Raw genomic sequence first — 21,840 nt, 5'->3', positions numbered from 1 at the left:
ATTGTGTGGTTGGGGTGTGTGTGTGTGGGGGGGGGGCATGTGATATTACTGGTTTGCTATCACACAGATGGTACAGGAAATTTGTATGCTTCTGTTGCCTCGGTTCTCTTTCAGTATTGAGATGGTGGGTTTCTGAAAGATTACTCTAGTGCTATCTTGATCACTGTCCTGGATAGAATTGATGGTTTTCAAATCAAGTCGTTATCTGTGTACAATGCAATATTGGGCAGTTGTGAAACCATCTACCATCATATGATGCAATCTGCAATGCTATATGTACGTTCACCTGTACATCTATCAATATGTGTATTGTGTGATTAAGCAGACAGAAGTGGATGATGACTTGTTATAATGGCAGGCTTAAGGGCTCATGAATGGACGATGGGTTTTGGATGAAGCTGCATTGTGTTGTCACATACATTTACTGTTCTCCTGCCGGCAGCCGTGTGACCAGCATACTGATGACTTGCTACCCAGGCAGAGCCTGGTCAGAGTGTGGTCAAAGCGTGGTCAGGGTGTGTTCAGAGTGTGGTCCCAGCATGGTCACAGTGTGGTTACAGTATGGTCAGTGTGTGGTCAGGGTGTGATGAGTGTGAACAGTTAATCAGGTGTTGTGCTGTGGTGTCTGGTATCTAGTTTTGGGTCTGCATTGCAGTGCCCTATTCTCTGTTTATCACTGTCACTAGCAACACAAGACCTTGGGACTGTTCTCTCTATCTCCTCCCTCTCTTTCTCTCTCTCTTTCTCTCTCTCTCAATCTTCTCAGTGCGTTTTCTAAGGACTTTCACTGCCCTAGTGACTGTGAGTGTATGTCTCTCTCTCTCTCTACCTCTAGTCACTATATCTCTCTGAGATCATCTCTAGAGAGAGCCCAGCGGCTTACCACACTGATTTATGGGCAAGGCTCCTCGCTTTATGTGAACCATCAGGACAGCATATGTTCTCAGCCCAGAGCATGCAGTGGGAGTGGAAGGGAGTGGTGTGTCGCAGCATCTCAGAGTTCCCCATTTCTACTCTCCTATAGAATATTCATCCCAGAGTTCCCCATTTCTACTCTCCTATAGAATATTCATCCCAGAGTTCCCCATTTCTACTCTCCTATAGAATATTCATCCCAGAGTTCCCCATTTCTACTCTCCTATAGAATATTCATCCCAGAGTTCCCCATTTCTACTCTCCTATAGAATATTCATCCCAGAGTTCCCCATTTCTACTCTCCTATAGAATATTCATCCCAGAGTTCCCCATTTCTACTCTCCTATAGAATATTCATCCCAGAGTTCCCCATTTCTACTCTCCTATAGAATATTCATCCCAGAGTTCCCCATCTCGAGTACACCTTCCCCACCTCTCACTCTCCAATGCAACATCAGCTTATGTCTGAAATGGGAGTGTAGTTTCACCCAAATCTCCAGGTTAGTGGGGTTAATGTCCCGCACCTTTTATCATATATGTGTTGAAAAGAATTAAAAAGGTGTGTCAGAGAGAGATTCATTTCTATGAGAAATCTGTGCTTTCTCATGTGGTATTATATCACCTGGACTGGATCCACCACTGTGAACTAGGCCAAATGCTGCACTGCAGAGTATTTTCAAGGTGACTGGCTAACAGCATGGTTTCCAAAGTTGGCTGTCAACTTTTAGTTATGCCAAATGTTAAAAAGTAGACCATTTGTCACCAGAGCATGAAAGAGAACAAGGAAAGAATAAGGCTTCAGCTCTTAACCTTCACAATCTGACTGCAGAAGACCTCCTCTTCCCCCTCTGTGCCCTCTGGTGTGTACTGTAGTACCCTCCTTCTCCCCTCGTGCCCCTGCTGTGTGTTTTGAACACCACAGTACTTATCAGACTCCTGATGTGCCATTAGTGAGAAAGATCAATCTGTCTGAATCAAAGTCGAGCTCTGTACAACCTTTTCTCAATAATGTGCTACAGTAATACTTAGTCTGTATGAAGATAGCCTTTTTGTATGGCATTTTTCTTACTTCTCTTTGACGTGGCATTTTCACTTATGATTATGTTGGAGAAGCTGTGGTGGGTTTAGTTTGTGTCCTTGTGCAGCGCCCCCCTAAGAAAGGTCATGTTTCTGCTTCTGCAGTCAACCATGTGCACACCCTAAGTAGAATGTATTTTGCATCAGTCTACTCAGAGTGAAGCTATTTTTAGGACGTGTAATATTTATTTTAAGAAGATATTTGAAGTTGCTGCAGGTGAGCTGGGAGCCACAGTGACATACTGTAGCATTCTGATCATGCAGCTGAAATGGGAAGCGTGTCCCTGACACTGTATGTTATAGCACAGCACCAGGAACTAAGTCTGTTCACTAGAATATCCTCTCTTCACAACAGGTGCCATATCTGTAGACATTGAAGGCATTTCCATTCTCTAAGCAGCTAGTTTACTTCATCCAAGTTTTGGATGAAGTATCCAAATTGTTAGGAGATTGTTTCCTGTTGCCTTCCTGTTATTGGCAGGTGGGAGGAGTCAGTGGGTGTAGAGGCGTGTGGACGTAGCCCTCGGCCTCGCACGGATTCTTAAGTGGGATAGAAATGAGGGCATCCTCTCTCGGTGGAGATGAGATCCTTGCTGCCATGACTACGTGGCTGTCCTGCCGTTTGTCCGCTGGCAGAGCGGTCCCCTCGTTCCCTCTGATCTGCAGCGTCGCTCCGCCAGACTTCCTGGTTTATTCCTCTCGCATGACAGCCTCTCCGTTTGTCAGGAGTATTTCCTGCAAGATTGGCGTTTTACTTTTCCCTCTTTTCCCCCTGGAGTAGCGAGGAACTGGCCCTGGCTCCTGTGTGACAGAGCCAGGCATTCGAAGGCAGAGGCAGGGGGTTCAGAGAGGTGCAGCCACATCACAGCGCAGGGAATAGGACACCTTTGCAACTGTCCTAGCGCGCGCGCGGGGGGGGGGGGGTGTAAGGAGGGAGGAGTATTAGGGGGAGTTAAAGTTCTCCCTGCTGGACCGTGCCTCTCTCCTGTAGAGATTCGCCTCACACGCTGTGGACGAGGTTGGTTAAAACGGTGTGATTAATTGGTGAAATTGAACAAAGGCAAAGTGGTCTCTTACGCTCTACTAAAGTGCCCTGTTAAAAAAGACAGCCAGGATTATTGGGCTTTGATCTGCCTTTACTAAATACAGCATGTCGTGTTTATCAGCCTGCTGCTTTTATGTTGGTAACTGGCTTCTGATGAAAGGACTGTGTGTTCACTGGCTTTCCAACATGACAGTGCGGCGCATCGAATATGAGGGCAGACGGTAGAGTAGATTTGAGATGCTATACTTAAGCCTTTTTAGGTGCATGTTAATTGTTCGCTGAGGCCTTGCTGTCTTGGGGAGATGCTGGGCCACACTGAATGACATCCCAGCAGTGTCAGTATGGGAGGGGAGGAGCTGTCCACAGTGCTGAAACCTGGGGTACAGACTGAGATAGCAGCTCCGTGACTGCATCGTGTATCGCTCTCTTATAAGCACCCGGGGCTGTGTTGCTGCGCCTGCATAGTAAGGTGTGCTCTCTCAACTTCTGTTCAGTTTATTCCACAATCAGCCGGGAATTTCAGGAGGCTTTAGTGTCATAAAAGCCAGTAAATCCTTTCTATTCAATTCAGATGGAATCCTATGATTGTTGTTTTATTTGAATCATGCGCATTCGTAAATCGCCTGCCTGAAGACCATGTTATTCAGTTTGGGTTAGGGTTAGATAAATAGTGTACCGTAGTCTGGGCCTTTTGGGGTTTGCCATACTTCATTTTCTTGTGATTTATTAGCGCTGGTAGAGGGTGACGATCCCCCCGTCTCCCTGGTTGGGCCATTGGTATTCAGAACATGCTGCTCTGCTGCAGCGAGGAACTGTTCTCTTCCTCTTAAATACACCACAAATGGCTTTCTTGAACTTGCAAAGGGACTACTGATTTGATAAAAGATATAACTTTCAGTTTCAATTCAAATAATTGCTGCAACCAAATATGTTCAAAACAACACTACAGGTTTGTTCTTTGGAGACTTGGAATGAGAGAGCTCCATGAGAGTGACCATGAAGACTGTAGAAAGAAAAGGGGTCTGAAGGCTTCTGTTTCCTGTGTCTGGGGCTTCTGCTTCCTCTGTCTGGGGCTACTGCTTCCTGTGTCTGGGGCTACTGCTTCCTGTGTCTGGGGCTTCTGCTTCCTGTGTCTGGGGCTTCTGCTTCTTGTGTCTGGGGCTGTCTCATCATGGTTCTGCTGGGTTGTTGGATGTCTCACACCACAAGGTCATCCCAGTTCCCCACACACACACACACACACATACATACACACACACACACACACACACATACATACACACACACACACACACATACCCAATCCAGTCCTGTTTGCCATCTAGTCTTCGTCTTAGTTCTCAGTTTTTAAATATAGCATCACGTTTTCAGGTTTAAACAGCTCCTGCGAAGCATAATGATGTGATCTCACCTCCACCATCACAGCTGTATCTCATCTTGTTGAGACAATGTTGATTCCATTGACATCATTGAGTGTTGAATAATGTTGTTATGTATGTGGTAGGTTTCAGACTTGACTCTCTCCAGGATGTGCATGTAGTCAGTCACACACCCTGCCACAACTAAGTACATAGTCTGTCGTTATTGGAAAGCCACCTCATGAAATGAAAGCTGTCTAGGTATCTCAACTAGCAGGCAAAACACAAATGCTGTGTAATCCTGTGATTGTACTGACAGACATCCTGCTCTAATCCCACACAACACATTGTAGGTATGAGTCCCTTGTCAGTAGCCTGGGGAGCATTTGAGCCTCACACATACTCTTACATGCACTGTCACACACACACACACACTCACGCACACACTCTCACACACACTCTCACACACACTCTCACACACACTCTCTCACACACACTCTCACACACACTCTCACACACACTCTCACGCACACTCTCACACACTCTCACACACATTCTCACACACACACATCTCCAAGCAGCCCCCTGTGAGGTGTGTAATTGGGCTGAGGCAGGTTTTAATGAAAATGAGACTGCAGGCTGGGAAGCCTGCCAATTATTCTTAGAATTATGTAATGTTCTTATATTTAAGAGATGTATAGTTGAAGGAGTAGTATTCTCAAACACCTGTACTGTATGTTACACCATCGATATCATTGCAGAGACAGCTTGGGTTGATCTTTCACACATTGTTGGGAGTTGCATTGAAGAAGAGAGGTGTTCAAATCTCTACCAGTCCGACAGACAAGGCACCTGATGGATCTATCCAGACTGTTGTTCTCCTGTTGCTCAATCACAGTCCAGTCACATGGTGGGAGTTAGTCTGTAATTCCTATCACATTGTCCTTATTTTCTCTGAGTGCTTACTGGCAAGCTTAAACTAAGCTCTTCAAACTGAATCAAACATACTCGATTGTTTTGACTTCCTGTTTACATTCTGTCAATACAAATGACAGTGAACAAAATCTTCCATAACACGGCCGCTGTACCTTATTACAGCAAGTATCTAACAAAGTTCTAACAAAGTTACTGTGAAATAATTGTTTACACAACCAGCATTACTTTACTCTGTAGTTTAGATTATTGGTTATAGAACACTGGCTACAGTGAAGGTAAACTGGTTACAGCTAGTGTGATAGTTCCTGGTTATAATGGTTACAGCTGACAGGATAGTAACATGAGAGAATGGCTTCTCTTTAGAATGTATTGTGGATGTGACAACAATTGTACATTGTTTGATTGTACAGTGCTTTGTAGGTGTGCAAGCTAGCCAGATAGAGCTGAGGAATCCCAACACTAAATATGTAATGGGTCTAGGAGCTACGATAGGTTTGAACATGTTTCTTTAGACTTGTTTCACTTCTCACAATATTCCTATTAAACTATGGGAACGATGTTCTTCACCTCAGTTCCTCACTTCACAGTAGCCAGCACGACTGTAAATAGGACATCACTTCTATTTATTTTCACCCAATTTAGTGGCCAGTGTTGGCTTGCCTTGGAAACCGTCTCAAGTCCAATCTCTGCTGCCTGTCACCATGGCGACGGTGAGTCTCTAGCCCAGCCTATTCAGAAGAGCAGAGATTGGAGGAAGTCTTCAGAGCTCACATGCAGCCATGCTAATTCCCAGTCTGTGGTAAATGATGCCATGACTCGGAAGACACTTCTGAAATTCATGTAAGAATAAACACGGTCATTTGCTTTCACCTGTATTATTTTGGTGTCACAGATTTTGTGATGGACAACAATTTCTCAGATGCAGACACATGCATAATGAATGGTCTAACCACACAGGTATTTCTGCTAAGCTCTCAGCAGTGTTGGCCTCCTCCATGTAACATCATCACCACCCTACCCTACACACCCTACACACCCTCAACACACTAACCACCCTCAACACACTAACCACCCTCAGCACACTAAACACCCTCAACCTCCAGAAACTTCTCTCTCACAACAATGTTACCCATCTGCAATGGGCTTGTGGGCTGTCCAGTGAAACTCTGATGAATGTAGACAGTGTGTACTGTAATCAGTGTCTGAGGACACAATGATTTTTCTACTTGGGGTTGTGGGGGAGGGGCTTGTACCCTGCAATTCAGTCTGTCTCAAGAATGTGGCTGTAAATCCTAATCAAATGGAATGACAGGAATGCTCACAGTTGTGCTGTGTATAAGATAACAATTAAGGAAATTGATCAGTTATAAAAATGTAAATGATAATGGTCTGTATTACTTTGCCTTTATATGGACAACAACCACAGAAGATTATGACTTGTCTCTACTCTACTTTGCTCATTTCAATTCTGCACTCTAGCTACTGTGATAAAAAAAAGTATTCATTTTCATAATCCCTAACTAAATCCTTAATTGAAATAATATGATTAGGTAATTCCACAGGAGGTAGGTCTGCTCCTCTCTGGGGAGTAAAGAAATAGGCTAGCTTTTCTCCTGTCTGCAACCCCCAGATTAAAGTCCCAATGCAGATACTTTCATAATTTGAAAGGCAAACATTGTTGGCAGTTTAATTTGCTCCTCTGTCACTTCTGCCCTAACAGTGTCAGTACGTGTGTCACATGGTTCTGTACACACATTTACTTTACATTTGCACGTCTTTGATGCTGTATAGAAAGCAGAATTCCTGTTTTACATGGAGGCCATTTGCAATCTCTTTGCATTCGTATACTATTGTAAATACCACGTTCCCCTTTACATGCAAATTGTGGCAGAGTGTACAGGGACCGATAGTGCTTAAGCTGACACTAGACCCCCTGAATGACAAGCCATCTCCTGCCAGAACTCCAGATCAGCCTTGATTCACTTCCAGCCCTGGGGGGAGGCTTCAGACTGGGCCTGCTTTGTTTGATGCTCATCACTGTGCCGGGACTGGAGATGCAAGAGAACATCCCATCCTCAGCTCACACTGAATCTATTTCCATTGCTGCAGACTTGCCAAGATCTGCCATTTATGTAATCCATGTGCTCCCATCGCTCTGCTGTCCATCGTGCACGCTGGGTGCCTTAGGGAGCCTTAGTAGTTTACTGAGCTGTCTACTTAGAAACATCAGTTACCTCCTGTTCTGTGCAGGCAGGGTACACCTGGATACAACATTTCATGTGTAGTCTGAATATTCTGGCACTGGCATACAGAGAATCAGCTTCAGAAATATCCATCAATATTCTTGGTTTGTTCAAATTAAAGTAGTAGGAAAATGTTTTGTTTGCAGTGCTTCTCTCTCTTTGAATCAATCTGAGAAATGTCCTAGAGATGCGATTTCGGAGAATAAAACACAATGTTTCAGAATGAGACTGATTGGATCTCTGTGGTCTCTGGAGGAATCATTTGGTTATTGATTGTCGTTAGTTGCCAATATGCAATAGACATCATTTCCGTTTGATAATATTTCACTGCAGCAATTATCTTGTACAATATTTTGGGCATTATGGCTTTGGCCTTTTGTAGAATTTTTTTGACAAGATCTTACTGTGTAAGCAGACATACAGTGCAGTGCTGTTTGTTCTTAAGAATATTGATGCATTTAGTAGAAACACATGCAAATAGTGCTCAAAGAAAGTCCAGCAGTAAAAACTGTACTTTGGTGGTCAGAGTTAAGGAATAATCTGTACCATTCACATTGCAAAGTAACTACATTTCGGCTGAAAGGTGCAACAGGAATAACATCTCAACGACAGTACAACTATAACATCTAAACGATTGCATTAGTGCACTGCACCAAAAGCGATGCCATATCTGAATCATTTTATGGGTGCTGTCTCTTACAAGACAGTGACCTAACAGGATGTAAAATAGAACATGCAGAAAATAGACTGGCAAATATTAGCCTACTGAAGTAGTTTGTATTTCTAAGTTCTGCCCTTAGGCAAAGCGAATCCTAAACATCCAGCCTTCACTTCTACTGCGTTCGTGACATGGGAAAACCACACTAAATGTTTAATTAAATATACACAGACAAACAGTTATATGTCATTAAGTTGTTACCATTGATTATATGGCATAAGTGAGATTGCTGAAGTGGTATTCATATCGGGTAGTGATTACTCTAAAACACTGAGAGCTTCCTTCTTGCTGTGGTGATCTGAGTATAATCTGTGATTTGATGTCTTCATTTACCACTTGTAGCACAATGGGGTAAATTACTGGGAATATCTCATTAAACTCCTCCAAACAGCCTATCTGGCAGCCTGTGAAGACAGAGATTAATAGAAGGACGGAAGATCTCAGCCCACATCTCCTGTGCTCCACTGCAGTCTGCCCACATTTAGCTTGAAAAGTATTTAACTAAGTCGCATTAAAAATTTCTTAGAAAAACTAAATTACACATGCATTTGTAATCCACAGACATGGTGAGACAAAAACTGGATATCATATTGGCTTAGAAAGTAGGCAGTGGAGTTCAGTTTAAGCACTGCTAGGGACATAAACTAGCTTTGTGTTGAATAATGAGATGGTCTTTTAACACTTCAATGGTTCACCTCATTTGTTCAACAACTTGTTAATGGTGGGGATAATAACTAACACTAGAAGATGCCATCACAAGCCACAGACAGTGCAGACACTGCTTAGTAAAGACATACCAGGGAGGTGAAATGAAAATCTCCATATAACCCTGTCAAACCCTGTTCCTGGAGAGAAACCCCCCTCCTGTCATTGGTTTACAATCCAACTCTGTTCCTGAAGTGCTAGCCTCTTGTAGGATTAATTAGCTGATAAGCTGAGTCGTGTTTGTTAGCTGGGGTTGGAGTGTAAACCTACAGTAGGGCAGATCTCCAGGAGCAGGGTTGGAGTGTAAACCTACAGGAGGGCAGATCTCCAGGAACAGGGTTGGCAAGCTTGCATTTGCATTTAATCTCTTTCTGATGTTTTTGAGAATGACAAGAAGAAAGTGGTGGATGGGAGAGAAGGAGATCTGCAGGGTTAGGTAGATCGAGAAGAGGCAATGAAGGAGATGAGGACTCTGGCAGTCTGTTCCCTTTGCATCACTGTTAACATGGCTTCTATATTTAGTAAAGGACTTGTTAGTGCATGCAGTGTTTTTATGGCGGTTGTCTCCACAGCCTGGGCGCTGATCCGCTTCAGACTGCACATTACTCTCTCCTCACCTCATAAGCTTACAAGATGTGGAGCCTCGCGTTATCATTTGTTATTGGCTCACTGAGCATTGCGGCTGTGCGGTCTACAGATATCTGCAGTCCTTGTCTGGGTCTAAGCCAGAGAAGGTTATATGAACACATCTTTTGAACTAATCAGGCTACTGCATTCCATGGAGGTTTTTGGCCTGCTCTCCAGTGGCCCTGACAATCTTCAGTCAGGATGACCTGCCACTATTTGTGCTGTTCAATGCCTTAAGGGCCAGTTTCATGCTTGAGGGGCTTCTTGTATAGCGTAATCACTTGTTTGCTTTTGTGCTTTTTTTGGGCAGGGCAACTTTGGTGTGACTCAAAACAATGAAGCGTTTGTAGGCACTTACTTTATCTCCGCTTTCAAGCCGACATTTGATTTAACATTTGTCTTTCAGTGCACGTGATTTTCAGGGATACTTAGCAATGCAATCACATTATCATAGAACCTTGCCAATCTGAAGAAAATGCTTTAAAAAATGTTATCTCTCTCTGCTTCTCTCCACTTTTCCTCTCCCACCACCTCCCCCTTCCCTATCCCCTCACCCTCTGCTATGAACCTGCAGCTGGTGGGAGGGGAGTTTGACCTGGAGATGAACTTCATCATCCAGGAAGCAGAGAGCATTGGCTGTATGGTGGAGCTGCTGGAGCCCTGCGATGTCACCTGCCAGGCTGAGATCTGGAGCATGTTCACGGCCATCCTGCGGAAGAGTGTCCGCAACCTTCAGACCAGCACAGAGGTGGGCCTGATCCAGAGCGTGCTGCTCAACATGAACTCTGTGAACGACATGATTGCAGGTATGGTGGGAGGCTTGTCATTGGGAATATCAGGCCAATGTCAGCTACAGCTACACTTTCCTTCACTATTCCTTTTGTGCGCTTTTCTGTACATCAATGGAGAATGTTATACAACAGCCATGTAGTATGAGTCAGCAGGTTTTTTTTTTAAACTGAAGGGAATGTGTCACACTGGAATGTGTTTTCCCTTTTTTCTTCTTCACTGGCTTTTATGCATCAGAATTCAAATGGAGCATTTGTTTTGTAATCTCCATCAGTAATTACTGGAAGTTAGGTGGCTGAGCGGTTAGGGAATCGGGCTAGTAATCAGAAGGTTGCTGGTTCGATTGCCGGCCTTGCTAAATGACGTTGTGTCTTTGGGAAAGGCACTTGACCCTACTTGCCTCGAGGGAATGTCCCTGTACTTACTGCTAGTCACTCTGGATAAGAGCGTCTGCTAAATGACTACATGTAAATAACCATGACTCAACTGGGCTGAATATTGAGTCAGTGTGATAACCCAGTCACAAACCTTGCTACCTAGCCAGGTGCTTAACAAGACTGCACAGTACTGTGTGTATTAAGTTGATGTTTTAAACATAATTGAAATTCATCTGGATTAAGAAAGATGAAAAAGATTAGGGCCGATTTTTTGAAACTGGAGACCTCACTAAAATATCATCTCATGGTCATTGCTATTGTGCCATCCACTTAACTTGTTGACAAGTTTTAGGCAGTTGAGTACAATTTCTGTAAAGCAAGAATGCTTTCAAGAACAGATATGATAATAGTTTATTCTTTATCAATTGACACATTGCAAATAAACAAGCTAGTTACTATACTGCATTAACAGGTCTCACCCAGGCAAACATTTCAAGGAAGACAGGGGGTTTCAGTTGTGCTGTCCAAGCTCTTTTGAAGAGGCACAAACCAACGAGTAATGTTGAGGACCGTAAATGCAGTGGTCGTGCAGCAGATGAAAGACTCTCATCATCTAACAGTCATACTTACTTCCCTTTGAAAATGGAAGACATCCAGCAGTTTCATCAGTTCGGTATTGGCAGAAATGAGAGAGACTGGTACATCCATCTACTGTCTGGAGAAGTCTAGTAAGAAGTAGTATTCATGGCACAATTGCATCAAAAAAAGGTGGAACCAAGACCAAGTGACTGATCTCTGCACAAAAACAAATGAACTGGGGTGCAGAATGGCTTTGAGATCCCAGAACAGATGTGCCAAGATTAGAACAATTTGGCTGTAGCAGAAGGCAGTTTGTTCATGACAAATATCAAATACCCAGAGCATTAGCCATTAGACGGCTGCGTGACCAAAGAGTGGCTGTATGATTGTGTCCTATAAAATGAAGGGAAAAATCTCATCAGTCATGGTGTGTTTTATTATGAAATTGAATGGCGGTTTAGATTGTAGAGAACTTATTATATTCAATTCCCTTTGAGATGAAATAGAATGATATAATTCTGCTCTTCTTCGTTGTGGAAATAAGCATTACTGTCTGCTCTGCCTCTCAGTAATCCCCTCCTATGTTCTGTTTTAATGGGTTAAAATGATGGTCTAATAGGCCTTATATGGTATACATATATAACACCTTACTCTTGTGTAGATAGCTAATCAAAATAAGACAGCTCTCTTCCATTTTACGAGGGAATCCTTCTCAGTCCTTGGACATAGTCCTACCTCAACATCATAATCACTGAAGGCGGAAGTTTACTGTATTATATGTTACACTTCTACGACTTCTTGTTGTACCAACCTCATGTTGCTGTAGATCTGTTGGTGGACCTGCTGGGCGTGCTGGCCAGCTACAGCATCACAGTGAAGGAGCTGAAACTGCTCTTCAGCATGCTACGAGGAGAGGGGGGCGTGTGGGTGAGTGATGGCAGGGACTGGAGGGTGTGTGTTGGGCACAGTGAGGGGACAGCCCCGGCTGTGACAGGGACACCTGTCTGCCCCCTCAGACTCATGAAGACTCTCATCTGTTTTGTCTCGCACTGCTATTGACATGCGGCCATAAGGGGAGAGTTAACAGACAGAATGCATTGACAGGCAGAGGTGGGGAGATGTTGCAAGATTGTTTTTTAAGGGATTTTTTTAAATCTTGCATTTTAGAATCCTCTCTTTTTGTGTTTGATGAACAATTCAGACACGTGGTCTCCATCTCATCTTCTCCCTCAGCCAAAGCATGCAGTCAAGCTGCTGGCAGTGTTGAACCAGATGCCCCAGAGACATGGCCCGGACACCTTCTTCAGCTTCCCTGGTCGCAGCGCAGCGGTAAGTCTGCCTCAGTCTTCTACCTGCTCTGCCCTTGGCTGCCTTTGAGGTAGTAGACCTATCATCCACTCAGATAATGAATAGAATTCGAGCCATGGTGAAAAGCTATTACAAACTATAAGTGATTCTGTGAATGGTGGAATGTGAATTCCAAATTGAGAATGTTCTAGAATTCTTAGCTTCCAGTTGTGTGACCACTGCCATATAATATTCATTACTGGTTGACTTGACACCACTTACAGCTGAGTGTTCATGATATTCCCACAAAAATACAGTAACCACCAAACATGTTTTTTTCTTCTTCAGGCTATTGCTCTGCCTCCTATAGCTAAGTGGCCTTATCAGAACGGGTTTACTCTCAACACATGGTTCCAGATGGACCCTATAAACAACATCAACGTGGATAAAGACAAACCATATCTTTATTGGTGAGTAGGAAACATGGATATACTTTATCCTATTATAATTTAGGCATGACTGTGCTAGCTGGTCTAGACAGTATCAGAGCAAGATCATTTGGGGGAGGCTCCATGAAAACAAGGATTCATTTAGTTTTTATTGTTTGACATACAGAGCCCATGTCCAGGCTTGTGGGTAATTAGATTAGATCAATAGCCCAGAAGTGCAGTGTTTATGGCCCGCTGTGCAGGCTATCAGGAAGGGAGTCCCCGAGAGACAAGCAGGGGAGGAGGAAGGGTAGGTGGATGGGAAAAGAATGAAGGAACAACAGAGATGTGTGTGAAAGTTGAAACTGAAGTGGGATAGATAATCAGAGGGAAAAAAAGTTATCATTAATTAGTCAGAAACAATCATTCCCCAACTGTGAGGACGTCATGGCTTGTGTTGGCTGTCAAGCTTATATCACCAGAGAAGGACCTACTTTTATGTATCAAACCAAGCCGAATGGCTCACGCCAAACCAAGTGATTTGTATTCAAGTGCTATTAGTACACATTGGATATTCATGTGCCACAGCGCTCACATTGTTAGCTGGTTACAAAACAGACTTGATTTGCTGTGGTAATCCTGGTTGTGCAGTGCTGAGGAGCTGTAGGGAGGCACATGAAAGCAGCAAGGCCCACAGAGGATGCTGCTCTATCTGGCTGCCTGCAAGAGTCTGCAGCCTTCTTCATTCTACTGCAAAGAGAGAGAAAGTGTGAGAGTAATGACCACGGGTCCCCTGACAGCACAGCTATCTGACTGCTGTGGTCCCCAGGTCTGGGACAGCATCTTATCTCCCTCTAGCCCTGCTAACATCCATTTTCCACAAGTCCCAGTCTTGATCAGCACCGTTAAAGCAGCTAATGTTTTGTTTCACTCGATCCTACTAGGGAGTCTTTGGAGAGGGTAGCACAGAGTGTGGGCAGATAGTGGGTGGGCATCAGAGTAAAGAGCTTGTCCACCAGAGTTCAGAATATATAGAGAACTGTTGAGTGGGTTGATGTGTGCGAGTGCATTGGTGTGTAAGTGGGGGTTGATGTGTATGAGCAGGTTGTTGTGTGAGATAAAGGTAGAGGACAGACTCCAATGTGACTAACATTAGAGCCTTTTTTTAATTGCCTTTTTTATGGTCCATTTTGACAGTTTTCGGTTTATCAGTACTGTTTTTGCTTCAACTCGTGTTTCAGTATGCATCCAGTTTGCATCTAATTGCTCTTCAATTATGTTCAAATTTGAATGAGCGTAGGTGCATAAGGGAATTAAAATATCCAAAGCCACTTAAAGATGTATTAACGTCTTTAAGTACTGAGACTCTGGGCAAGTTAGGCTTGCCAATCATAATCCTGGTATACACACTTAACTAAATGTACTTTAGATATATACATGCTTTCTTGCTGACAAATGAATACATATTTTGACTTATTCCCCATTTACAGCTTTCGCACAAGCAAAGGAATTGGGTACTCTGCACATTTTGTTGGCAACTGCTTGATTGTGACATCGCTCAAGTCTAAAGGCAAAGGTTTCCAGCACTGTGTGAAATATGACTTTCAGCCAAGGAAGGTAAGTGTCCTGCTGTGTTTGTTAATCACAGTGTTACTGGAGATAAGTTTAAAATATGGTTTGCAGTTAAAAGTCACAACTTTTGTGACAAACATCTGTCAAAATGAAGCCCCTCCTTCCAGTATTTAATTAGAGTGCCAGACGTATTTTATCACTGACGTACTGTAATCCAACACATGCTACAGCTGCTCCCACTCCACAGTAGAGAGCCTTTTGTCCAGCTGTGTACCTCTAGGGAGACAGTACTCTGGTGGACAGTAAGGGACACCTCATTGTATCTGATCAATCTGTATGTAGTGATTAACTGCCTGGGGGCTTCATCAAAACTGAGGGTTAACACTGATCTAAATCTGTGTTTTATTTTTTATATTATTGTTGCCAAGCAGCTTGCAAACCGTCCAATTGACTATAATACAGTTTTCTACTCCATGCCGTATGTGAGTGCACAGCTACAGTACTCCATGCAGTATGTGAGTACACAGTTACAGTATCATAGGATTGAGAAGGACACCCTCACAAGCTTGTGTTATGAGACTCCAAATGCAAGTACAATATACAGCATTGAGGAACCCCATTCACATGGTGGGGCTTAGCATATTGTGTTTGCTTTTGTGGCTGGAGTGGTTCTGGGGCTTTGCCTGATCTGCTGCGTCCTGTATCGCTGGCCAGCAGCAGGTCTGGTTCTGCATATCAATAGCGTGAGAGGAGAAGCGGCACAGAAAAAAAACAATGACAACACAAAACCTGCTTGCAAACTAGTGTGTTATCCTGTTGAGGGCTAACCTCTGCTTCGCATGCATAGCAGGCTTCCGATTACTTCTCTCTCTTTAGCCTAGGAGATTACTCAGAAGACACTGTTCCAGAATGTTCCCTACAGTATAACTGATCAGTGTTATTCTTCCCTACTACTCTGTCTTGCCCTGGTCTAGCTGGGTCTACTCTGGTCTAGCTGGGACTATCTTGTCCTGGTCTAGCTGGGACTATCTTGTCCTGGTCTAGCTGGGACTATCTTGTCTGTGTTTCGACAACTCCTCAGTCACTCCTCAGGTGTAATATCACTGGTCAGCTGGAAAAGGTTCCAAAGGTGCTGGCAGGCTTGTGGTTTTACTTTAAACCAGTTCTGGTCTGCATCTGAAAGTAAAGCAGAGAGATCCGACAGATCCTGTCCCAAAGAAAATCTCATAACAAACTTGTATCACAGCTTGTATAAAACGATGAACGATTTAAATGTAATTGCTGTGAGTTTGATGTCAATCGTCTTGACTCCCCTAGTGGTACATGGTCAGCATCGTTCACATCTACAACCGCTGGAGGAACAGCGAGATCCGCTGCTATGTCAACGGACAGCTGGTCTCCTATGGCGACATGGCATGGCACGTCAACACAAATGACGTAAGGAACCTATGGCTAACACTTCCTCCGTGTTTTTTTGCCTCCTCTGATGTTGATGTTTACCACTGTTTAATGATCCTCCAGAGATTTAAACACTAAGATTAAACGTTCTCCAGCAGTGATCAATAACACAAATTAGTTTTCACCATTTTGGCGTACATTTCTCTTGGGGCCATGCATTTTATTTGAAAGCTTCCATTTGAAAACACATTTCTCCTTGAGATTAATAGAGAATGAGGAGTGGAAAAGAAGTTACATCTGCAAAGTTAGAGAAAGATGTTGCGGACATCCACCACAAAAGTAAGAGCCTCCAATCAGATCAAACTGACAAACTTCACAGCCTTAATCTCCCTCACCAGGACAGGGGCGCTGATTAACAGCGTGTACAGTCAGATCTGAGTGTCAGGATTTGTAAGTTGATGTCATAGAAAGTTTACTTTAGTCCTGGCTTATGCAGAAAACGGACATAACTGTTAAATATTAAATACATGCGCAGGGCTCTTTTTGCACTAGAGGGTAATTAATATGAAGCCCTACTCTTTCAAGCTTGGTTTTCTCTTGTGCAAACCGGTTCAGAATGCCCCCAGGGTGGGAGACTAGCCACCATGCCTCATCTTTATCATGCACACTGATATTCATGTACATTTCTGTCTAAACTGACATGCTACTCAACTGTCTTGGACGTTTGGATGCCATTTCTCCCTCCCACCTAGCCTGAGTCGAGGCCATGGCCTCTTCCTCTCTGTGTCCCTGTTGCAGAGCTATGATAAATGTTTCCTGGGGTCTTCGGAGACAGCGGACGCTAACAGAGTGTTCTGTGGACAGCTAGGGGCCATCTACGTGTTCAGTGAAGCGCTCAATCCGGCACAGATATTTGCAATTCATCAGCTAGGACCGGCCTATAAGGTATGTACTCGGCTGGCTAAATTAGATTACACGCGAGCAGCCTGCATTACCTATCAATCTGTGGAATCAATGCTGGCTTGGTGCGGCTCCATGCCTTGTGTCTCTATCCTGAGAGCCATGCCATGCAGCTCAGATAAATGCCTGCATAAATTACCCTCTGCTCAGGAATGTAACAGTGGAGGCATGAGAGCATCCGCCACTGGCTCATACACTGCTGGGCCAGCTTTATCAGCTCCACCAGGGCTGAAGCACGCAGGCTAACTCACAATTACCCCACTGCTTTTAGGAATGCTGGAATATTTAAATATATTTACTTCTGGTTGTTTACCAAGCAAGAGCCTAGACTTCTCAGTAGAGGATGAAGTATTGTTTCTCAACTGATTTATTGCTTGCTGGAGACTGGTTTAAATATGTTATATGCTTTACACGTACAATTGTATGAACAGAAACATTATCAGTGTACCTGTTCTTAGTCTAATTGTGGATATTAATATTTAAAAAAATCTGCACTATGTGTTCGCTGTGTTGGAAGTGTCATGGCCTGCTGTCATTAGTCTGCTGTTTGTGTTTCAATCCTGCCAGGTTAGTACCTCCCAGGCCTCACTGCCTGTCTGTGTATCTGACTACCAGAGATCATTTCCTCTAATTGATTTTCGAAGGTAATGATGCTTAGTGTAAAAGAGAGTTAGAGAATGCCTCATTAAACTGTCTGCAGAGCAGGCTGTGCACCCCAGTGGCTCACTGGGCAGAGCACGTATCGTATGGGCTGAGGCGTTACCACAGAGACCTGGGTTTTGGGATTTTAGCCTGGGTTATTTCCTGCATATCACCCCCTCTCTCTCTCTCTACCAGCCTTTCCGGTCCATCTCTAACCATCCCTATCCAATAAAGTGTTAAAATAAAATTAATTTATTAGGCCGGGGTATTGAAGTCAACCTCCCACTCCCTATGTTTGGGTCTGTTCTTTTCATGGAGTTGTCTTTGTTTTAGTCCCAAACAAAAGGACGTTCAGACGATCCCCTGAACGGAGGGTGACAGGTCAGTGCTGAGGTATATAGGAGCTCACACACAGGGTTGTGACTACGATGCAGCTCTACACAACATTCAGCGCTCTACGAGCGCCTGGAGAGGGACACCGTCACTGGGCTCTCTCTGTAATAGCTGCTGACTTGCCGTTTCCCTTCTTAATTGTGGTTCCAGACCTTCGATTACAGAGCTAACGCGCCCCGATGTGATCCGCAGATTGCTTACAATAATGAAAGAGGTGTTCTGGGGAGGCAATTACCTCCTCTGATGAAGTTGTGAATGGGGCGCTCCTGGTGTGAGATGCTGATGCCTCAGTGGTGCAGGCAGGTCAGGGAGTTGTCAGACTAGCGTGGTGATTGGATGGTTCATCCAGCGTCCTGTTCCAGGAAACAAGAGGCCTGTCTGTTCTAATTGGTGGAGCTGCCACGGAGAGGCTGATGGCACTGCAGCCAAGGCCAGGGCACAGGCATCAGCTGTGATCACCAGGCAGGCAGCCTGGGACATGTCTCCACAGAGGCACCACACATGATCAGGAGTGAGGATAACACATCAGGTCCCAGCACGACGGATTAACAGTATGGTACTGTCACCTTCCTAACAGTACTGGACTGTCACCTTCCTCATAGTACTGGACTGTCACCTTCCTAACACAGTACTGGACTGTCACCTTCCTAACAGTACTGGACTGTCACCTTCCTAACAGTACTGGACTGTCACCTTCCTAACAGTACTGGACTGTCACCTTCCTAACACAGTACTGGACTGTCACCTTCCTAACAGTACTGGACTGTCACCTTCCTAACACAGTACTGGACTGTCACCTTCCTAACAGTACTGGACTGTCACCTTCCTAACAGTACTGGACTGTCACCTTCCTAACAGTACTGGACTGTCACCTTCCTAACAGTACTGGACTGTCACCTTCCTAACAGTACTGGACTGTCACCTTCCTAACACAGTACTGGACTGTCACCTTCCTAACAGTACTGGACTGTCACCTTCCTAACACAGTACTGGACTGTCACCTTCCTAACACAGTACTGGACTGTCACCTTCCTAATACAGTACTGGACTGTCACCTTCCTAACAGTACTGGACTGTCACCTTCCTAACAGTACTGGACTGTCACCTTCCTAACAGTACTGGACTGTCACCTTCCTAACACAGTACTGGACTGTCACCTTCCTAACAGTACTGGACTGTCACCTTCCTAACAGTACTGGACTGTCACCTTCCTAACACAGTACTGGACTGTCACCTTCCTAACAGTACTGGACTGTCACCTTCCTAACACAGTACTGGACTGTCACCTTCCTAACAGTACTGGACTGTCACCTTCCTAACAGTACTGGACTGTCACCTTCCTAATAGTACTGGACTGTCACCTTCCTAATACAGTACTGGACTGTCACCTTCCTAACAGTACTGGACTGTCACCTTCCTAACAGTACTGGACTGTCACCTTCCTAACAGTACTGGACTGTCACCTTCCTAACAGTACTGGACTGTCACCTTCCTAACAGTACTGGACTGTCACCTTCCTAACACAGTACTGGACTGTCACCTTCCTAACAGTACTGGACTGTCACCTTCCTAACAGTACTGGACTGTCACCTTCCTAACAGTACTGGACTGTCACCTTCCTAACAGTACTGGACTGTCACCTTCCTAACAGTACTGGACTGTCACCTTCCTAACACAGTACTGGACTGTCACCTTCCTAACAGTACTGGACTGTCACCTTCCTAACAGTACTGGACTGTCACCTTCCTAACACAGTACTGGACTGTCACCTTCCTAACAGTACTGGACTGTCACCTTCCTAACAGTACTGGACTGTCACCTTCCTAACAGTACTGGACTGTCACCTTCCTAACAGTACTGGACTGTCACCTTCCTAACACAGTACTGGACTGTCACCTTCCTAACAGTACTGGACTGTCACCTTCCTAACAGTACTGGACTGTCACCTTCCTAACACAGTACTGGACTGTCACCTTCCTAACACAGTACTGGACTGTCACCTTCCTAACAGTACTGGACTGTCACCTTCCTAACAGTACTGGACTGTCACCTTCCTAACAGTACTGGACTGTCACCTTCCTAACAGTACTGGACTGTCACCTTCCTAACACAGTACTGGACTGTCACCTTCCTAACAGTACTGGACTGTCACCTTCCTAACAGTACTGGACTGTCACCTTCCTAACAGTACTGGACTGTCACCTTCCTAACACAGTACTGGACTGTCACCTTCCTAACAGTACTGGACTGTCACCTTCCTAACAGTACTGGACTGTCACCTTCCTAACAGTACTGGACTGTCACCTTCCTAACACAGTACTGGACTGTCACCTTCCTAACAGTACTGGACTGTCACCTTCCTAACAGTACTGGACTGTCACCTTCCTAACAGTACTGGACTGTCACCTTCCTAACACAGTACTGGACTGTCACCTTCCTAACAGTACTGGACTGTCACCTTCCTAACAGTACTGGACTGTCACCTTCCTAACAGTACTGGACTGTCACCTTCCTAACACAGTACTGGACTGTCACCTTCCTAACAGTACTGGACTGTCACCTTCCTAACAGTACTGGACTGTCACCTTCCTAACACAGTACTGGACTGTCACCTTCCTAACAGTACTGGACTGTCACCTTCCTAACAGTACTGGACTGTCACCTTCCTAACAGTACTGGACTGTCACCTTCCTAACAGTACTGGACTGTCACCTTCCTAACACAGTACTGGACTGTCACCTTCCTAACAGTACTGGACTGTCACCTTCCTAACAGTACTGGACTGTCACCTTCCTAACACAGTACTGGACTGTCACCTTCCTAACAGTACTGGACTGTCACCTTCCTAACACAGTACTGGACTGTCACCTTCCTAACAGTACTGGACTGTCACCTTCCTAACAGTACTGGACTGTCACCTTCCTAACAGTACTGGACTGTCACCTTCCTAACAGTACTGGACTGTCACCTTCCTAACAGTACTGGACTGTCACCTTCCTAACACAGTACTGGACTGTCACCTTCCTAACAGTACTGGACTGTCACCTTCCTAACACAGTACTGGACTGTCACCTTCCTAACAGTACTGGACTGTCACCTTCCTAACACAGTACTGGACTGTCACCTTCCTAACAGTACTGGACTGTCACCTTCCTAACACAGGACTGGACTGTCACCTTCCTAACAGTACTGGACTGTCACCTTCCTAACAGTACTGGACTGTCACCTTCCTAACACAGTACTGGACTGTCACCTTCCTAACAGTACTGGACTGTCACCTTCCTAACAGTACTGGACTGTCACCTTCCTAACAGTACTGGACTGTCACCTTCCTAACAGTACTGGACTGTCACCTTCCTAACAGTACTGGACTGTCACCTTCCTAACAGTACTGGACTGTCACCTTCCTAATACAGTACTGGACTGTCACCTTCCTAATACAGTACTGGACTGTCACCTTCCTAACAGTACTGGACTGTCACCTTCCTAACAGTACTGGACTGTCACCTTCCTAACACAGTACTGGACTGTCTTAAGTTCAACTTTGTTAGCATTGTGGGGGCCTCAGTGTCAATGTGATGAAAGATGAGTTTCGGCTATGTTGAAGATGTACTCAGTTTCTGTTTTGTTAATGGATGTTGCCACACATTTTCCCTGGTGCAATAAAGTGCAGTGTGACCTGGAACATGGCTGACTGCAGGAGGGACAATGAAGGTATGGTCAGACCCCCCCCCCCCCCCAACAGAGAAGACTAATGTTATCTCCGAGAGAAACTGGCACAGAGGTCATTC

General features: G+C 44.6%; 1 protein-coding gene across 4 annotated transcripts in view; it reads left to right on the top strand.

Annotated features, from left to right (window-relative positions):
- Positions 1-21,840, top strand: part of LOC146257578 (neurobeachin-like) — a 144,582-nt gene that overhangs the window by 12,851 nt on the left and 109,891 nt on the right. For all 4 annotated transcript variants that reach the window (XM_084673465.1, XM_084673467.1, XM_084673466.1 and 1 more), the window contains exons 2-8: positions 10,199-10,430; positions 12,196-12,296; positions 12,603-12,698; positions 13,005-13,126; positions 14,575-14,701; positions 15,974-16,093; positions 16,853-16,999. In XM_084673465.1, the coding sequence (XP_084529591.1) occupies positions 10,199-10,430; positions 12,196-12,296; positions 12,603-12,698; positions 13,005-13,126; positions 14,575-14,701; positions 15,974-16,093; positions 16,853-16,999 (945 nt within the window). The remainder of the gene's footprint in view (positions 1-10,198; positions 10,431-12,195; positions 12,297-12,602; positions 12,699-13,004; positions 13,127-14,574; positions 14,702-15,973; positions 16,094-16,852; positions 17,000-21,840) is intronic.

Source organism: Hypomesus nipponensis, chromosome 15 (genome assembly GCF_054491055.1).
Source record: "Hypomesus nipponensis isolate SF chromosome 15, ASM5449105v1, whole genome shotgun sequence".
NCBI lineage: Eukaryota > Metazoa > Chordata > Actinopteri > Osmeriformes > Osmeridae > Hypomesus > Hypomesus nipponensis.
The sequence above is the reverse complement of the archived record's forward strand: the minus strand, read 5'-3'. Positions and strand labels throughout refer to the sequence as shown.